The sequence below is a fragment of the Saccopteryx leptura genome, chromosome 13 (assembly GCF_036850995.1).
Source record: "Saccopteryx leptura isolate mSacLep1 chromosome 13, mSacLep1_pri_phased_curated, whole genome shotgun sequence".
Classification (NCBI taxonomy): Eukaryota; Metazoa; Chordata; class Mammalia; order Chiroptera; family Emballonuridae; genus Saccopteryx; species Saccopteryx leptura.
The window spans coordinates 31,299,844-31,319,306 of record NC_089515.1 but is presented as its reverse complement, the minus strand read 5'-3'; the positions used below and the strand labels follow the sequence as shown (position 1 = coordinate 31,319,306).

The 19,463-nt window shown below is 44.2% G+C and overlaps 1 protein-coding gene across 1 annotated transcript in view; it reads right to left on the bottom strand.

Moving 5' to 3' along the window:
• Positions 1 to 19,023, bottom strand: part of BLNK (B cell linker) — a 97,755-nt gene extending 78,732 nt beyond the window's left edge. Inside the window, exon 1 of the mRNA XM_066354935.1 lies at positions 18,770 to 19,023. Within this exon, the coding sequence (XP_066211032.1) occupies positions 18,770 to 18,816 (47 nt within the window). The 5' untranslated portion in view covers positions 18,817 to 19,023. The remainder of the gene's footprint in view (positions 1 to 18,769) is intronic.
• Positions 19,024 to 19,463: the final 440 nt, after the last annotated feature.

Sequence of the window (19,463 nt, the reverse complement as noted above, 5' to 3'; positions counted from 1 at the left end):
CGTCAAACTTTTTATAAAAACCGCCCACTTTTGCAGTGCTGGTCAACCTGGTCCCTACCGCCCACTAGTGGGCGATCCAGCTTTCATGGTGGGCCAATCACAGCGCTGTTTGGTTGCGCGGTAGGGACCAGGTTGACCAGCACTGCAAAAGTGGGCGGTTTTTATAAAAAGTTTGAAGACCCTGCGAGACGTAACTAACCCCCTGCTATAAACCCTCAATTATTCCCATTCTGTCTCCCCAGCCGGAGGCCCAGCTCATGTCATTCCTTCCCCCTTCCTGATCATTTCCTAAGGGGGTCCCCTCAGGAAAGGGCACTGCAATGAAGCGCAGATTCCAATCTCTGCTGCTTCCTGGCTGCGCACCCGGCGCAAGTCCCATCGTCACTCAGCGACATTTTTTTGTGTTTTCTATCTTACACTGGTTTTCTGGGTTCTCAGCTAAAAACATCTTGTTTATTTAGTTTATGAAAGTTATACAAGCTAATTTTTAAAAATTCATGATATAGAGAGGTAACAAGTGAAAACTACTCATAATTCTTTGCTGGGAAGGGGGAAGATCAGAGAGCTGGGAGGACTTGAGAAGAGGGTGACAGACTTAAGCTTTTAAGATGAAAAGACTTGGGAGCTGAATCCTCATGCAAAATAGAAATTCATGAGTCAAAAGCATGAGGAACAGCAGCCTGGAAGCGGAACAGCAGTGCAAAGGCTCAGAGGTGAAGTTGTCTGGGATGTTGGGATCTAGTGAGAAGCTGAGTGGCAAAAATTGGGGGTGTTGGAGGGAGAGGTATTGTTAAAAATTAAGCTTGGGGTGCGAGGAGTCAAGGGCCGTGTCAGGCCCAGGAAACAGGGTTTGCCGGCAATGGCGAAGCCCTTAGAGACCTTTGTTCAGAGTTGTGTCCTGGTTAGGGGACAGAATGGAGGAGGGGGGAGGCCTGGCCACGGGGACACTGCTGGATGGGAGATCAGTATAAGGGCCCAAGCCATGGCAGTGGGATGCCAAAAGCACTGGGATAATATTACGGGTGTCTTCTCAGCACTTGTCTCGGCAGAAGGAAGAGTTGATGGCTGCGAGGCCAACAGCTCTTAAAGAGAACCTTTCCGGGACTCAGTGCTGTGCCCGCCATATTGGGATCTGGGGCAAAATATAGTAGCAATAATGGTCCTGTCTTCATTTAAAATGTCAATATTTTGTTCATCAGGGATTTCTTTTGTATTAATTTTGATTAAAAATATTATACTAAATATTATTTATCTCTTTTTTTTTCTATTATTTATCTTGATTTACTGATTTTGGGGCTCCCCCATAAAGTCTAATGTTATTATTTGTTTTACACAGGACATATATTTGCATTATTCCTTCCCTCGGTATTCAATGAAAGCACACTGAGCAAGGCACATGTGGGACCCAGAGCTAACCTTAATGCAAATCCACCCTCTGGTAATGCAAGAAAGAGGTCCCTTAGCCACCACGTGGCATGACGCAACCTTCTGACCTATGTGGAACCAGAGGACAGAGATAGACAGAGACTGGGTGTTTCACACAAAATAGTTTCCTTTTGGCTAAGTTCTGTCCAAAGCTGAAGTCTCTGGCTACTGTTAGATTCAGGGAGTACTGGGGCTGCCAAAGAGTGTAACTATTGAAGGAACAGGGAGTGCTGCAAAGAGTGTAACTATTGAAGGAACAGTTAAGTGCTGATATGGCTCCTGTGAGGCTGGGAACAAAGAAGGTCAGAGACCCTTATCAGAAGTTTAGGTTTGAAATTTGCCACTAAGCTAAAACCGGCCCCTGTTGCTATGCCTGCCCCTGTTGCTATGCTGCATGTGACCTCCCTAGCCAATAGCTAAACTGCCACATCTGCTTCTGTACTATACTTGCTCACTTAGGATATATAAGGGCCTGGCTGTAAGCTCCAAGTGCGGCTTCCATTTGCAGCTCCTTGTGGGCACGGTGTCTCCGAACATCTTGGGAGTTCGCCCCTGCGCAGGTTAAACTGGCCAATAAAGTAACATCTTAACTCCTGAAAGTCTCCTTCGTTTGTTCTCATACCCGGTGGATGCTACAGCTACTATCTGTCATTTTGAAAAAGAATGCCACTTTTTAGCGACTAGGCTGTTAGTTGCATGCAGCAGAACTTGTCCCTTCACCAGCTTTCCTCCTTGGCCCATGTCATAGCCCCCTCTGGCTCTGGTCCAGCTTCCTCATTCCCCACTTCCTCCAGCATGGCCTCCTTGTGGCTTTATTGATGTTATATTTAGTTGTGCAGATTAAGTAGCAGTGCGTCCACAGGGGAGCTGGCACAGAAGTTTTGATAGCTCCTGCCATGGTATGATAACCAGAGAAAACCTCCCAAAGCTGAGTTAGCACCCCCAATGCCATTCACAGATGCAGGTACGGAAGCCCGGAGGTCAAGGTGCTTGTCTTCTTTGAAATCCTGACTCCTGATATTGCCTGTCATTAAGGCAGTCAGAGAAATTTAGCAGTGCAACAGACTTAAGGAATATCCTGGGTCAACTTCCTTTTGTGAAGAAGGAAATCACACTGCAGGGAAATTTTGTCACTGCCCCAAGATGAACTAGCTGAGGACTCCCCCAGCTTTTTCCATCACACCCTGTTTTTTCCCTTTCCACACATGGCTGGAGTCTGGGATCAGCTTTTCCATGGCAAGGGTGTGTCTCCCCGTTTCCAGCTTCAGAAAAATAGTCTTAGCTATTTTTACAGTTCAGGAGTGTGTTCATTCAACATACACCCTGCGTATTCACAGTGCTGTGATTATCCCAGTTCTATAGATGAAAAAAAAAATTTTTTTTTTTTTGTATTTTTCTGAAGCTGGAAACGGGGAGAGACAGTCAGACAGACTCCCGCATGCGCCCGACCGGGATCCACCCGGCACGCCCACCAGGGGCGACGCTCCACCCACCAGGGGGCGATGCTCTGCCCCTCCGGGGTGTCGCTCTGCCGCAACCAGAGCCACTCTAGTGCCTGGGGCAGAGGCCAAGGAGCCATCCCCAGCGCCCGGGCCATCTTTGCTCCAATGGAGCCTTGGCTGTGGGAGGGGAAGAGAGAGACAGAGAGGAAGGAGGGGGTGGGGTGGAGAAGCAAATGGGCGCTTCTCCTATGTGCCCTGGCCGGGAATCGAACCCAGGTCCCCGGCATGCCAGGCCGACGCTCTACTGCTGAGCCAACCAGCCAGGGCGATGAAAAAATTTTGCTCTGGGAAGTTGACTTTCCCCAAGTCTTTCAGCTAGCAAACAACAGAGATGGGATGCAAAACGGTACGTTCTAACCCCAGAACCTGTGCTCTCAGCCGCACCTGGGTGTCACCTGCTAACTTGTTTCAACTTGGCCCCTCACTAGGGCAGGTGACCAGCTTCACCATGTGCCTCTTCGGGCACCTATTCTCTGACCCTGCAGAAGGTATCCAGACCCTTAACTGGCCAAGTAGTTTCTACTGGAAACACACATGCCCCACCACTGCCCTGCTCCTGGTCCCCAAGGTCAAGTTTGTTGCTGGAGGAAAGCATGGAATCTTAGAGGCCTGTTGTCATTTTTAGGGAGGGGCAGAGAAAGAAGAGAAAGGACAGATGGCAAAAGAAGGGAGAGAGAAGTTATGACATGCAGGTGGCAGATAGGAATGTGGCATGGGCTCTCTGGCGTCCAGGACATGCTCAGAAATGGAGTGGCTGAACTCATCTGGCAGGAGACCTGAGCACCAAAGCCCTGTGTGTCTTTTCTTTCTTTCTTTTTTTTTTTTTCTGAAGCTGGAAATGGGGAGAGACAGTAGGACAGACTCCCGCATGCGCCCGGGATCCACCCGGCATGCCCACCAGGGGCTACGCTCTGCCCACCAGGGGGCGATGCTCTGCCCCTCTGGGGCGTCGCTCCGCCGCGACCAGAGCCACTCTAGCGCCCCAGGCAAAGGCCAAGGAGCCATCCCCAGTGCCCAGGCCATCTTTGCTCCAATGGAGCCTTGGCTGCGGGAGGGGAAGAGAGAGACAGAGAGGAAGGAGGGGGGGTGTGGAGAAGCAAATGGGCGCCTCTCCTATGTGCCTCGGCCGGGAATCGAACCAGGGTCCCCCGCACGCCAGGCCGACGCTCTACCGCTGAGCGAACCGGCCAGGGCCCTGTGTTTCTTTTCTTGGCACACTAGTCACCAAGACCACCTACCTATCCTGGAGTGACAGCAAGTCGTGCACTTGACACGTGAGCATCTCACGGCCTGGGTTGTCTTACTAACCACCTATTCACTAGAGAAAGTAGTTTGCAGGTTTTCCCAGACATTCTACCATTTCTTTCTTTCCCTCTACTGTGATTTGCAAATATTCTGTGGTAGTCTTTGGCATGTCAGAACTGCTGATCTGGGTTATAAGTAGACAGGAACTGAGCTGACTTGGCACAATTATGAGTAGGGATAATCCTACTAAAACCCTGAATCCTTAAAAAAAAAATTCATGGCACACTTTACCTTATTAGAGGCAGTTAGGCTTGGGACATGCCACTGTGAGACTGATGACAAGGAAACTATGCTATATTTACTTTAAAATTTTCTTAGAAGATTAGCCACTTGACATGGCAGAAATTGTCATGGCTTCACCCATCCCTGATTTTATGGTCAAGAGCCTTGGGTCTTGAGGGGCTGGGGCACTTTCTTTCCTCCTCCCTTTGAGAAAACCTTTCTGGTTCTTGCTCTTACTCGCTCACACAGCAGGAAGGGGCTTGGGAAAAGGGGACACATTATCATATGAAACTGATGATTCTCAAATTTGTAATAACAAGTGACAAATAATTCTAATAACAGAAAATTCTGAAAATGTAATCCTATGTACTTCTAAAAACGAATGTGTTTTAAGACTGAGCATGTTCTTTAAAAAATAACCCTAAGGAAGAAAAATGAGTCTTAGCTGGTTCTACATGGTATATTATAAAATTGTCATCCACTCATCTGGGCATCCATTTGCACAGCTAAAGTATTTTCAGGGAGTGTAGAGTATGGAATGCTATTTGAGGAATGGTACTATATTTCCCATATGTTGAAAAACATTGCCCTGGCTGGTTGGTTCAGTAGTAGAGCGCAGGCATGGCGTGTGGATTCCTGAGTTTGATTCCTAGTCAGAGCACACAGGAGAAGTGACCATCTGCTTCTCTTCCTCTCTCCCTCCCCCTTCTCTCTCTCTCATCTCTTTTTCTCTTCTCCTCCTGCCTCCATGGCTCGATTGGTTCAAGCACATCGACCCCAGGCACTGAGGATGGTTCCATGGAGCCTCTACCTCAGGTGCTAAAATTAGTTATGAGCATTGGCCCCAAATGGGCAGAGCAGCATCCCCAGACTGGGATCACTGGGTGGATTCCAGTCCGGGCCCACATGGGAGTATGTCTATCTCCCTTGCTCTCACTTGGAAAAGAAGAAAAATATAAAAGGAAAAATATTGACTCAACTAAGCTCATTTTCACTGGACTCTGAGTAAAAGGATATTGGGAAATAGGATTTTAGGGATTGAAGTGGAGAGAAGCATTGTAATTCTTAAAATCTGTTCAGAAATGTTCATCAATAATATATGTATAAAAACTTCTAAACAATATCTAATTGGTCAAAAAGGAATATGGTCATGGGTTCCCCAACTATATTATTTTACGGTAAATATAGAAAATAATTTTATTATCTTTTTTTTTGTGGTAAAATGCACATAACATAAAATTCACCATTTCAAAGTGTACAACTCGGGGGCATTTAGCAGTCACAACGCCACTGTGCTGTTACAGGACACTTCACCCCAAGGAAGCCCTCATACACATAAACCAGTCTTTAGCAATTTTGAAGCAAAATTTTTTTCCAGTTAACTTTTGAGGTATTTACGTGAATATCTTTTGTTTTAATTATGTTAAGGGGTTGTCTTCAGCCTTGGCCGGATAACGTAGTTGGTTAGAGAGTGATCCTAATACAGCAAGGTTGTGGGTTCAATCTGGGTTTAGGCACATACAAGAATCAACCAATGAATGCATAAATAAGTGTAACAACAAATATCTCTCTCGCACACTCTAAAATTAATCAATAAATATAAATTTATATTAAAAATAGAGGTTGTCTTCAAAATTCATCTGGGATTGATTTGGCAAATGTGCTGATCTTTGAACATGGAGACGGTATGAAATCAAAAGTCTTTCTTTATAAAAAGAGAACTTAGACCCTAAACAGGCTATAGAGACCATTTAAAAAGCAAAACGATCACATATATGTAGAAGGTTCAGTTTTCCAATGATTTAGTATTACATTTTCCATCTTCATTTTTGGAAGTGTATTATTCCTCACGCTTGTATTTGATTCTCCAGTATATTTGCACGAAAATAAAATGACTGCTTCCTTCCTGTTCAGTATTGAATATGGACATTAATACGCTGTATACTTGAAAGATTATTCTCCCTTCTGCCACTTTTTTGCACTTGAATCAGGTCAAGTTATCAGTAAACAACAACAATGAATTAAACATGGGAAGATATTTCTTCGAATTTTGAATTCAACTCTATTCAGGGGTCCTCTAGTCCAGGCACCCCTAGTCATGACCTTCCCCTGGGAATTCCTTTTCTTAGGTGTGGCTCCCTCTGCTGACCTTTCCTTCTTTCTTATCACCACTTTCCTGAACAATGTTCCATTCTTTCAACTAACAGCTGTTGATTGAGCCACGTCTGTGTGTGGGAGACAGAGGAGCACAGCTCTCTGTCCCCTGGTCTGAGCTGGCTGAGATCAATGATTCCTGCCTGGGTGTTAGTGACAGATAGTGACTCAGTGCCTGAGCATATTACAGTTAGTGCTTAATTTTGAACCAAGAATCAACAGGAGACACTGCCTTCTCCCATGTGGACGCCTCTCTAATGACACAATTTGGGGCATCAGCAAATTTCCTCCTGGAGTCTTGGGGGACATTTACTGAGTTCTTTCTCTCTAGTCAACACAGTGACTGTTACAACACTCTATTACGGTGTGTATTCGTTATCATTTCCATTTTTCCAGTTGATCATTCTGAGACTAAAAAAGATTATGTGACCTTTTCAGAGAGCATGAGCTAGTAAGGGCAGGGCAAGTATCCAAACTTAGGTCTGCCTGATTCCAAAGTTCATATTCCTTTCAGTGTAGGATAAACACCTCTGAAGCACTTCTTAAATTCTACCATATTGATCCTGCACACTCAGTCTACACATGAGACTCTGGTCTTGATAATTGTCATTCATCTTCAGATTACATGAACTGTTGTGGGAGCATTCTTTATTTTATTATTTGGATGGAACAATGCCTTACTCACATAGAGAACAGATGAAGCAGAATCAGCTTCGGCAGTGTGCAGTGGTCCCTGTGGCTAACCCCAGCCCCGCTGTCTGCGGCTCCCCGGCCTGCAGGCGCCCCTCTTTCTTGCACCAGCAGGATCCTGACCTGAAAGGTAGTCATATGCTTGAGGGTCACTGGCACACATGCTTAAGCTGAATGAAGGAACAGGAAGACTTCTGGATACTGGGAGATTCCCAAACCAGGCGATAAGCCCGACACAGCCTGTATGTACCCCCTATCTCTTGGTAAGAAAGTATTCCAGGCCTAAAGCCCATTCTTATGCAGCTTAGTGCAATTTTGAAATACTGCATTCATGAGATCGCTTTCCCAAAAATTCTTTATTGGGACTTGATTAAATGTCTTTGCAGCTGGGGATATTCACTGAGCACTTTCTCTCCACGGTGACCATTACAACACCTTATTCTGGTGGATATTACCATTCCCATTTTTCAGTTGATAAAGCTGAGGCTAAAAAAGATTAAGAAACCTTTTCAAAGACCATAAGCTAGTAAATGCAGGGCAAGTATCCAAGCCCAGATGGACCTTGCATTCCTCAAGGGCAGTGGCCAGATCAGTGCCAGAGCAAATAAATGCTCAGTAAATGGCTCTTGACTGAAGAAAGGAAGGAATGAGGGATGAATGAATGAAGTAGTGAATCACTGATCAGACAGCTACCAGAGTGGGGACTGGATGAAAGAAGGTGAAAGGATTAAGCAAAAACAAAAACAAAAACAAAACCCAACATATATATGTAACACATAGATACAGACAGCAGTGTGGTGTTATCCGGAAGGAAAGGGGGGAGAGGGCAGGTGGAGGTGGGCAAAGGGGGTGAGATGGGGGCGAAAAGAGACTTTCCTTGGGACGACGAATGCACGGTGCAGTGTGCAGACGACGTTTTACTGAGTTGACACCGGAAACCTGCACAGTCTTGTGAACCAGTGTCACCCCAATAAGTTCAATTTTAAAATGTTTTTAGAAAGAAGAGGTAAGAAAGAGAAGGCAACCGCAGAGGTGCTTAGTCTCAACATAATAAGGTACCTAGAAGAGGCTTAAATTTAGTATTGATCAGTGAGACCATTCCTTAAAAATGTGTATCAGGCCCTGGCCGGTTGGCTCAGCGGTAGAGCGTCGGCCTGGCATGCGGGGGACCCGGGTTCGATTCCCGGCCAGGGCACATAGGAGAAGCGCCCATTTGCTTCTCCACCCCCCCCTCCTTCCTCTCTGTCTCTCTTCCCTACCCCCCCCCCCGCAGCCAAGGCTCCACTGGAGCAAAGATGGCCCGGGCGCTGGGGATGGCTCCTTGGCCTCTGCCCCAGGCGCTAGAGTGGCTCTGGTCGCGGCAGAGCGACGCCCCGGAGGGGCAGAGCATCGCCCCCTGGTGGGCAGAGCGTCGCCCCTGGTGGGCGTGCCGGGTGGATCCCGGTCGGGCGCATGCAGGAGTCTATCTGACTGTCTCTCCCCGTTTCCAGCTTCAGAAAAAATACAAAAAAAAGGAAAAGAAAAAAAAAATGTGTATCAGTGGGCTACAGAACACATCTGCATAAGCAGAGAGTCCAAGTTTGGGCTCGGAAACATGTAGAAGCCTGAAATACGGACAGCGTGGTCCTGTAGGGCTTCGCTGGGGATTCTGACTAGTACATTTATTGCCTTTTAATTGAAAAGTTGAGGAAAAATTTAGAACACAGACTAAGCTGGAATGTCTTATTGGCCAGTAAATAACCAAGGGGAAAACCAAAGAGGGCGTGGCCTACCCGTCCTGGCAGGCAAACTTTGAGGTGCAGTCCTAAAACGGCTTCTGCTGGTGTGAGCTTGAACAGGCAGCTTCACCTGCCTGGACCTTGGCTCTCTGACCTGAGAAGAGATAACCTCTCAGCCCTCAGCAGGTAAAACTCTATGAGCTGGGTGGGGCTTCTCCACTGACGTGTGTGTCCCTACACATTGCAGGGGGATCAGACTCAACCACGTGGCTCGTGGAACCTGTTCTAGCCTTGACTACATAATTTCTAGGGCCCAGTATACTATGAAAATGCAGGGGACCTTGTTGAAAATTATTCCGAATTTCAAGACTGCGATAGCAGAGCATCCAACCAAGTGTGGAGCTCTGGGAGCATGGGGCATGTGTGAGTGCCTGGCCGCACTCCTGGGATGCTCACTGGCCTCTATGTGTGTTTCCCACGCTGTGGGAAATGATGAGATCCTGATGGGATCGGGCTGGGGCCTCAGCTAGCCTGGGGGAGGAGGGATACTCCGGGGTTATAAGTTCCCTTCTCAGGAAAGCAGCTAATGGGGAAGCATGACACACCAAGGAGGCATAGCATGCCCCCGAAGCTGGCTTCCTTGCCTTGCTTTTGAAATGAGCACTGAAACAACCACGCTAGACTGAGGGAAAATGTTGTTTGAGGACATAGAACAGGGGTCGGGCACCTATGGCTCGCGAGCCAGATGTGGCTCTTTTGATGGCTGCATCTGGTTCGCAAACAAATCTTTAATGAAAAAAGTAATAACGTTAAAAATATAAAACATTCTCATGTATTACAATCCATTTATTTCCTACTGCTTATGTTCACGGTTGCAGGTGGCTGGAGCCAATCACAGCTGTCCTCCGGGACAACACCAATTTTTATTGGATAATGCGTAAAGTACACGGGTCGTTGTATGGCTCTCATGGAATTACATTTTAAAATATGTGGCGTTCATGGCTCTCTCAGCCAAAAAGTTTCCCGACCCCTGACATAGAACATAAAATGGGTTGTAACATCCGAGTTACAAATAAGCCTGCAGGTGTAGCTGGTCCTTTTAGAAAGGAGGTGAGGCAGGACAGGTAGGAGGTGAGGCAGGACAGGTAAGAGAAGGTGGGTCAGACCAGGAGAGCAGGGGTCTGTGGGAGGAGCTCTTTGGGAGCAGACAGGCTTCAGCTGTCTATATATGGACCTGAAATTTTCCTTGGCAAGGCCATTTTCCTAGTTGGCAAGAGCACTGCAGACCCTTTACCTTTGAGGCAGAATCTAGGATCAGCCAGGAGCCTTGAGCATCTGACTTATGTCAGAAAGCAGCCTGTGCCAGCCTGGATCCCTCACATATATACCCTCTCAGCATTCCCAATGGCAAAGGAGGATCAGGCAAACTGTTTTCTGACATCAGGATAAGATCAATACCAATTTAAAAAGTCATGGGGCGAGGGGATAGGGGGTGATGTGGGAGGAGATTGCTCTATAATAGAACTGGGATAAGCTCTTTTTTAAGTTGCACCCTCAAAACCCATCTATCAGTTTCACAAAATATACATCACTGGTCAAGGCAAGAAAGCGTGCATTCCGCAACAGACACTATCCCAGCTGATGGAAGAGTTATTCCAAATCCGTGCTTCATAGCAGAGCCGCAGAATCTTTATATGTGACTAAGAAGACATTAATGGATGGACAAACACGTGTCATCTCGCCTCCACCCTTTAATTTGTCTTTTATTAGGTGGTGTCTGCCCATGGACCTCAGGGCAACACGAGCTGCTTCAGGACAAGAACAGCATATCCACCTCTGTCCAGAATTTGGCCATTGGGTCAGATACATAAACTCTTGGACTTCTTCTTCTTTTTCTTTTTTTTTTTTTTTTACAGAGACAGAGAATCAGAGAGAGTGATAGATAGGGACAGACAGACAGGAACAAAGAGAGATGAGAAGCATCAATCAGTTTTTTGTTGCGTCATTTTAGTTGTTCATTGATTGCTTTCTCATATGTGCCTTGACTGCAGGCCTTCAGCAGACTGAGTAACCCCTTGCTCGAGCCAGCGACCTTGGGTTCAAGCTGGTGAGCTTTGCTCAAACCAGATGAGCCAGCGCTCAAGCTGGCGACCTCGGGGTCTCGAACCTAGGTCCTCTGCACCCAAGTCCGAAGCTCTATCCACTGCACCACCGCCTGGTCAGGCAGCCCTTGGACTTCTTAATAGCTATGTTATCACTTAATTTGCTTTTTTATCCCAACTTTAAAGGTTTCCCCTTAAGGTTCGCCAAGTCCACTTACAGAGGTAGAAAGACACTATTCCAAGATGACTTTATGTCTGGAAAAGTTTTCTGCTCCCATTTCTCTACCCAGGAGAGAGAAACATATCTCAGTGGTGTATGTAGTTTATGGAATCTAGTTTTGTTGGACACACACACAAAAAAAACAAACAACTCATTGAAATACAGACTAATGTACTATTTTAGCCCCTTCCCTTGGCAACCCCTTACTCAAACCATCCCAGACAGAGGAAAACCAGTCCAGTGAGTAAAGGTCACATCATTTAAAAAGTTATATATAGGCCTGACCTGTAGTGGTGCAGTGGATAAAGCGTCAACCTGGAAATGCTGAGGTCGCCGGTTCAAAACCCTGGGCTTGCCTGGTCAAGGCGCATATGGGAGTTAATGCTTCCTGCTCCTCCCTTCCCCTTCTCTCTCTCTCTCTCTCTCTCTCATTCTCTCGCCTCTCTAAAAATTAATAAAAAAAGTAAAAAAAAATTAAAAAAAATAAAGTTATATATATTATATTCTAAACTTTAAATACATATTATCACTATAAACACATATAAATGAATATGTACTTCTTGGTCTGAATCTGAGTTTTTCAACAGTAGCGCTATTGACATTTTGGGCCAGACAGTCCTTTGCTGTGAGGATTTCTTTGCACAAGTAGGATGTTTAGAAGCACCTCTGGCATCTATAACACCCCACCCCCAACTGTATCAATCAAGTGTTCCCTCCAGGGCAAAATTGTCCCTGGTAGAGAACCACTGGTCTAAATGATGCAGCTATGTCTTCGGGGACCGCAGGGGAAGGATATTTCTCTGGGGTTTATTAAAAAGCCAAAGAAAGCCATCCAGTGTTTTGATTTCCCTATAACAGCTGTCATTTTTTTCCTCTCATTTATTTTTCTTAACTATATTCTTTAACAAGCCTAGAGTCCTTGATGTCATTGCACAAGGGCAATAGCTAGATTCTCTTTGAAAATGAACGAAACTAATAAATTGTGCACAGAACAGAAGAGGTTAGTCACCTGTGGGGGAAAAAGAAAGAGATTGTCTGTAAGTGTGTGCCTGAAGCACTTGGTACCGGCCCAGTCTCCTCCAATCCAGTGATCCAGGAGGCAGGGCTGGAAGGTAATTGTGGCTCAGTTTTTGGAAACTTAATGAACTGTGTCATAGCCCATTAGGAGACCGGTTGCATGAAAAGGAAGAAGTTGTTCAGACATGGCACCTAGGTGATCATTGGATTCAGGAGAGGGCGTGCCATGAATAGGTGGACTCTGGTTTAGGGTTTTGCTGGTGCAGCCGTGGGTGAGAAAGAGTGTTCTAAATTTTCTCGGCTGATGATCCTGAAATCCACACATACTAAGCAAATTTCTAATCATGTAGTTTGTCCACAAGGGCAAAGAGGCTTTGCCTGAGTATTCCATCCATCAATGTGACACAAAATGGCCCAGCTGAGCAGATTCTCAGACAATGTAGTATGAAGGGAATGGAAAGCCATACTCCCTGGAAAGCCTATCTTATCTCTACCATTAGATACTGGGCTTCCTTTACACCAGGGGTCCCCAAACTATGGCCCGCGGGCCACATGCGGCCCCCTGAGGCCATTTATCCGGCCCCCGCCGCACTTCCGGAAGGGGCACCTCTTTCATTGGTGGTCAGTGAGAGGAGCATAGTTCCCATTGAAATACTGGTCAGTTTGTTGATTTAAATTTACTTGTTCTTTATTTTAAATATTGGATTTGTTCCTGTTTTGTTTTTTTACTTTAAAATAAGATATGTGCAGTGTGCATAGGGATTTGTTCATAGTTGTTTTTTATAGTCCGGCCCTCCAACGGTCTGAGGGACAGTGAACTAGCCCCCTGTATAAAAAGTTTGAGGACCCCTGCTTTACACCCTCCCACATCAGCACTGGTCTGCAACCGAAGCTTAGAAAGAACTAGAGGAGAGATGCCCCAGACACGTGTATTCAAGAGTTGCTCTATCCACCATGATCCCCTGGACAGTTTCCTGTTCTGCTTGCCACTTTTAAAGGGCATTGGATCTATTACCAAGAGTAGGAAGTAAGACAGCAAGAAGTTACTCATGATGGGTGGGTTGAAGTAGTGTTATTAACTTTGTACTTACTTGCTATAGTGACCACGGACAAATATTATTCAATGCACTTCAACCTATGTTATCTTACTTGGTATTCACAACAAGCCTGTGAGGAAAGCATCTCTACTATTATTTGACAGTTGGAGAAACTGAGGCATAGAGAAGTTGAGTGACCTTCTGTTGGGAAAATAGTTAGGCTTGCATGCTCACTTGTTTTTTGGCTGTGTAGCCATAACGCCTGATGTAACCAAAGACACAGGACCTTGAGCACTGACTTAATGTAAGTATCTTGTGTAATCAAGGACACGGTTATTGGCTAAGGGCCACTATTGTCTGATTAGCCATAAAAGCCTAAATGCGGGGTCAGCGCCTGCTTGCTGCCTGGGATGGCTGCTGCTGCTGCTGCTCCGTATTGCTGTTGTTGCTGCCACTCAATAAAGCGTGTCTTATCATCTATGGCTCCTCGCATCTTCTTTAGCTCCTGGCCCCTCTCAGCCTTGTGTCCCTTGCCTCCGAACTCAGACCTGACACTTTCTCAGGACCCATAGCTAGCAACTGGCGATTGGAGTCCAGCCCTTTTGAGCTCCAGTTGCATTGTCCTTGTAGATACATCAGAGCTACCTTCTAGATAAGTCATCTGGATTCTGTCTAGAATCATTCTCTGACCCAAGTGTTCAGAGATGAGCAGCTTTCAAAATAATAAGAAAAATGTTTGAAAATATTTTGGAAACTTTGCCTCAAACACATAGATAATTAAATCATAAAATATTTCCTGAGGGTCATGGGATAAAATAATAGTGTTAACATATGGTTAAGTATGGTCTCCCTGCCTTGAGGATCACTCAGCATCAGAGTTGAGAGGAACTTTAGGAATTGTCTGTCCAAACTTCTCATTTCTTAGATGGTGGACATAGGGGAGATGAGATTCTATCCAGGAGTTGTGGTAGAAGAGGAAAGACAGGGCATACAGTATATATATGGAAACATCGTAAAAGAAAGATTACAGGGTGTGGTAGGTAGTGAGGTGCAGAGGGAGGGATGAATCAGACTTCGGACTGATGATGAGCCTGTTGAGAGAAACAAGGAAGACCAGAAAGAGCGCTAGTGGCAGAAAGGTGAAAAGAAGGTGAAATTGTTTCTGAAGAATTGAAATTGCTAAGTCAAATAACTGGAAACTCCAATTGAGAATTCCAGAACCCAAGAAATCATACCCAAGAATCTGTTAAATAAGATCTTCAAGTGAAAGTCCTAACATTAAGACCCAGATACCTACGACAGGGCTCTGTTATGATCAACAGTTTTATTATCTACTTAGATTAAGGCAGAGAAAGGATGCTTGTCACATCTACAGTCCATGCAAAGATTAATGCCACAGGTGTCAGAATCAACAGGTAAAATAACCAAAAATAGCCAGAAGGAAGAACTGAAACTAACATGAAACTTAACAAGGATCAATGTAAAGTCCCATGTTTATTTTCAGAAAGTCAATTGCACACTTATGGAATTAATAAGAATACTAATATTGATAATAGTAACTCCCATTTTTAAATCCAATAATTACTATGTGCCAGGATCAGTATGTGTCAGTATTCACAAAATAATTTATTTAATCCTTTCAACAGCCCTATGAGATTGATACTGTTATTTTCTCTGTCTTACCAGCTGAAGAACAGAAACTAGGACCAAGGAGATTAAATAAATGTTCCTAAAGTTACACATATGTTAGTGTGACTGAAAAATACCACACTCTTTAATTAATAAAATAAAGATTGGGGAGACTTGGCTTAACCATACTCAGGTCAAAAACCCTTTGCATTTGTAAAAATAAGCGAATATGTGTTTTGGGGAGCTACAAGAAAGAAAAATATGCAAGCATAGGTGATGAGTCTCTGAGAGGTTATAAAAAATATAAAAATATAAAATTTCTTTTTCTTAAAAACTCTTTAAAATTTTATTGATTTAGAGAGAGAGAGGGAGAGAGACAGACAAAGAATGAAATATCAATTCTTTGTCCCACCCATTCATGCTATCACTGGTTGACTCTTGCCTGCGCCCTGATGGGGGGGTTGGAACCCACAACCTCAGCATGACTGGATGACACTCCAGCCAACTGAGCTACCCAGCCAGGGCTATAAAATTTCCTTTTAAAGTTAGTTCCATTAACTTGAAAAGAATATAGTCAATGTGATCAAGATTGGAAGTTTTGAAATGTTTATCTAGAATTTTAACCTTTTTATGGTCATGAGAATGTTCACGGTGAAAAGATTGAGAACCCAGGTCTTCGCTGGGTTTCTGATGATATAATTATCTTATAAAATTCAGGAAAAATCATTGATAAAAATTCACTGAAAGATCCTGAGAGTTTCTGAATTCCTACTAACCGAGAAAACTACTTTACATAGTGTGTCAGTGGGAGAAACTAAGAAAACCTGTGTCTATGCATTTCTGGGGTCATATGTGACTTAGCCACCTTGCCTTCCTCAGTCCTTCCGCAGCAGCAGTCTCAGGGTGAATATTTCTCTCCAAAGGTGTTCATCTGGGAGCTTCTTTTTCTCTTTCATTTTGAGAATCCCTTGTTTCCTTCCAATCCTGCCTGCCTTCCTTTCCTTGGCTGATTCTGCTTTTCCTCCCTTCCTGTTAATCCTTCTGCCTCTAGTTTTTGGGAGTATACCCCCAAGATCAGGGGCATCCCTTTCAGCCATCCTTCATAGACACTCACTATCTTTCTATTTTTGTAGCTAAGAATTTAAACAAAGTCTCATATAAACTTTGATAAACTTAATAATGTAACACAGCTCTTCACTCATATTGTCATCTGGTGCCAAATAATTGCACAGTTAGGCAACTTTTTGAATTGGTGTTAACCAGTCAGGACAGAGGATATAAACCATGGGGATCAAGTATTTCATTTACTTATTTCTCACTATCCTACTTAACTACAGAAAAAAAAAATTAAGATGGTGCTTCAAGTCCATTGTGCTTACAATGTCCTTTCTTTGAAAAGTTCCATGTTGACGGTGCACATTTTACTAAAACAGGTCAATTCTGTAAAGACAACTGAGTAGCCAAGTGGAAAAAAAAAAAGTTATTTCTGCGTAAGCAGATGAGTGTAGTGTATGATTACCCACAGTGTAATTTTGGTTTTCTACCCCATAATCTATGTTTGTATATTGCCTGTCGACTGCTCCGTGCTCAAGCTGGACTTTATTTCAGAGGGAGGGGTCATCAAGTGATTTAAGTCCTACTCTTTTTGTTTATTTAAATTCCCAACTGAAGTTTCTGAAAGAGGTTTTAAGACCTAGTGTAGCTTAGGTTATGGAATATCTCTGAAAAGTCAGGACCTTTACAATCCTCCTGCTCACACGAGGGAAGCCCTGCTCTGCATTCCTTGTTAGTTTCTTTGGCATGTCTTCCTACCTCTCCTTCACCTTTCCTTCTTACTGCTGAGCCCCAGATCTAGGCCTATAACGCTAGATGCGTGGGTTATTTAATTTCCCCCACATATTGGGCATTCCTGCTTCCAGTTTTCCTACCCCTCCAGTCCGTCTTGACAACCTCCTATATGCTTGCTGACGTGACATCTCTAACAGTGTAGCGCATTCTCCAACTCCGTGGTTGGAGCCTTCACAGTTCCTTGTAATCTGGCCCCAGCCCACGCATCCTACTTTATCAGGAACTTCTGGTCCCACAGGCCCTACTCTGTAGTCTCTGCAGGACAGAAAACTCTCATCATCCCACAAATGGACCAGCCCCAAGTCCAGCCCCAAGTGTCAGCTTCTGTATTTCCTCCCTCCCAGCACACAATACTTTTCCTCTACTTTTATCTCACTTACCTCTCAAAGCCTCACTCTTTTTATTTTCTTTTTAAATTTTTTAAATTAAATTTACTGGGTGACATTTGTTGATATAGGTTTCAAGTGTATACAAGTCTATGATATGTGATCTGTGTATCAAACTAAAAAGCTTCTGCACAGCCAAAGAGACCGCCAACAAAGAGGCAACCAACTGAATAGAAGATATTTTCAAAGCCTAACTCTTGAAGCCTGCATCTTCTCCCTGAAACCTTCTCCAGTTGCTCTAATTCCTTTCTTATATTCATTTAGTCACTTACTGCTTCCATTGTTTTACCTGCCCCCCTCCTAAGAGAGTGTGAAAACTTGAGACCAAGGGTTAGACTGAGGTACCTCCTTGTCCCCCATCCGTGCAGATCACACAGAAACACTCAACAACATGCTCTCAAAATGGCTGACCTTGGGCAATGCTGCCTACTGTGTCCAGATCAGCAGTCCATTTCCAGCTGTCACTTAGCGAGCTCCGACCAGGTAGAAGACTCACATTCTACCTGTAAAGGGCTGTCCTTCTGTTAATCCCAGACTAACTTCTCTTAACTTTGGTCTCAAAAGCTCTAGTTCTCTAGCTCCTTGGTATTTGTGATAACATACGTGCTACACATGTCACCGTACCCGTAAAAAATTGAAGTTCAGGGTGTAGTTGGAATATAAAATAGTCATTGAGAGCCCTGGCCAAATGGCTCAGTTGGTTAGAGCATCCTCTGGAAGCACAGAGGTTGCTGGTTTGATCCCCAGTCAGGGCACATACAGGAACAGATTGAAATTCCTATCTCTGTCTCTGTCTCTCTCTCTCTCTCTTCCTCTCTTTCTAAAATAAATAAAATAGTCATTGAACATTTAAAAGTTTCTGTCACCAAAAAACCCATGGTGCTCTTACAATGAAATTTAAAAAAGACTTTCAAAATCAAAATTTAGGAAGTTATCTTTCCCATAGATCAAAGACGTTTCTTGATTCTTGCCCTTGGTCATTTCTGGTTTATTCTTTCTAAGTGAATTTTCATAGATAATTATTACACTGACATGAGGACACAAGAAAAACAGATTGAATCTCCCCCAAACCCACAAAAATAGGCCCACAAAATAAGTAGGAGGTAGCAGCAATGTAATGAATACAAATGATTATAACAATCCTTAACATTGCACAGCAATTCACAATGAAATTGTTGAGGCTTAGATTAGACTTTTCCTCAGCAAAAGCTTGCTGTATTCAGATTGAAGGCTGACCTTTTGCAGAATCTAAACCGCTGGCATTTCTTTTCATTTTCTCTCCAGAGCTTTACATTTTATCACTGGCAAAATCACAGCTAGAATAAGTCTGCTTGTTCCTACATACTTCTTTAAAAATTCTATCCACTTCACTAAAGCAGTCGCCACTCCTGCCTTAAAACCAGCAAAGTATTCCAGGATTTCAGTTTTTCTGAGATGCAGTAAGATCATCAGGGAAAAAAAGCAGAAGAAGAAGGAGAAGGAAAAGAAGAAGTATTGGATGGGGAAAATCTTACCTCAACTTTTGACTGGCAGGGACAGTAATTTTGTTAAGCTTGTCCATTCTTTCTGTTAATGATAAAAGCCACAAATAACCGTCCAGTGGTCACGTCCAGTGGTAACGTCAGCAGCCTCTGGACCTCTTAGAGAGTAGCATGGTAAACGTTTGATCTCAGGGGCCCCAGTCACTGGAGTCTGACTTCTGAGAGTGCAGGCTGCTGGCAAACACCCTTGCACCAGGGAGAAGTAAAACTTGCTCGAACACATAATCAAGTTTCATGTCTCTACGTAATCATGTGACCTGGGTAGCCTGCCAGCTTGGCTGACTACTCCACATTGTGTAAACTTTAATAGTGAAACCTATTGGACATGCAAATTTCTTTCCAGCTGCTTTCTTTTATAACCAGATTTGTAACCAGGTCAGGGCAAGCTCTGCAAGCTCTGGCTGGTCACTACTTCCTGTTGTCTCAAACACATCTAGTCTGGTTTTCACAGGTGTCATGCTGCCCCCAGCAGCTTCCTAGGCTCAAAAAAAAAAAAAAAAAAAAAAAAAGCAGAATAATCAATTCTTCTGAAGGTTTCTTTGGAACTTTATGCTCATTTGCATAAAGTCATGGGTAAACTTTTCCACTTGAAGAACCATGATATGAAAATGGCATTTTTATATTGTTCTGCTAGCCCCATCCACCTCCCATATATTTTTTAAAGTAA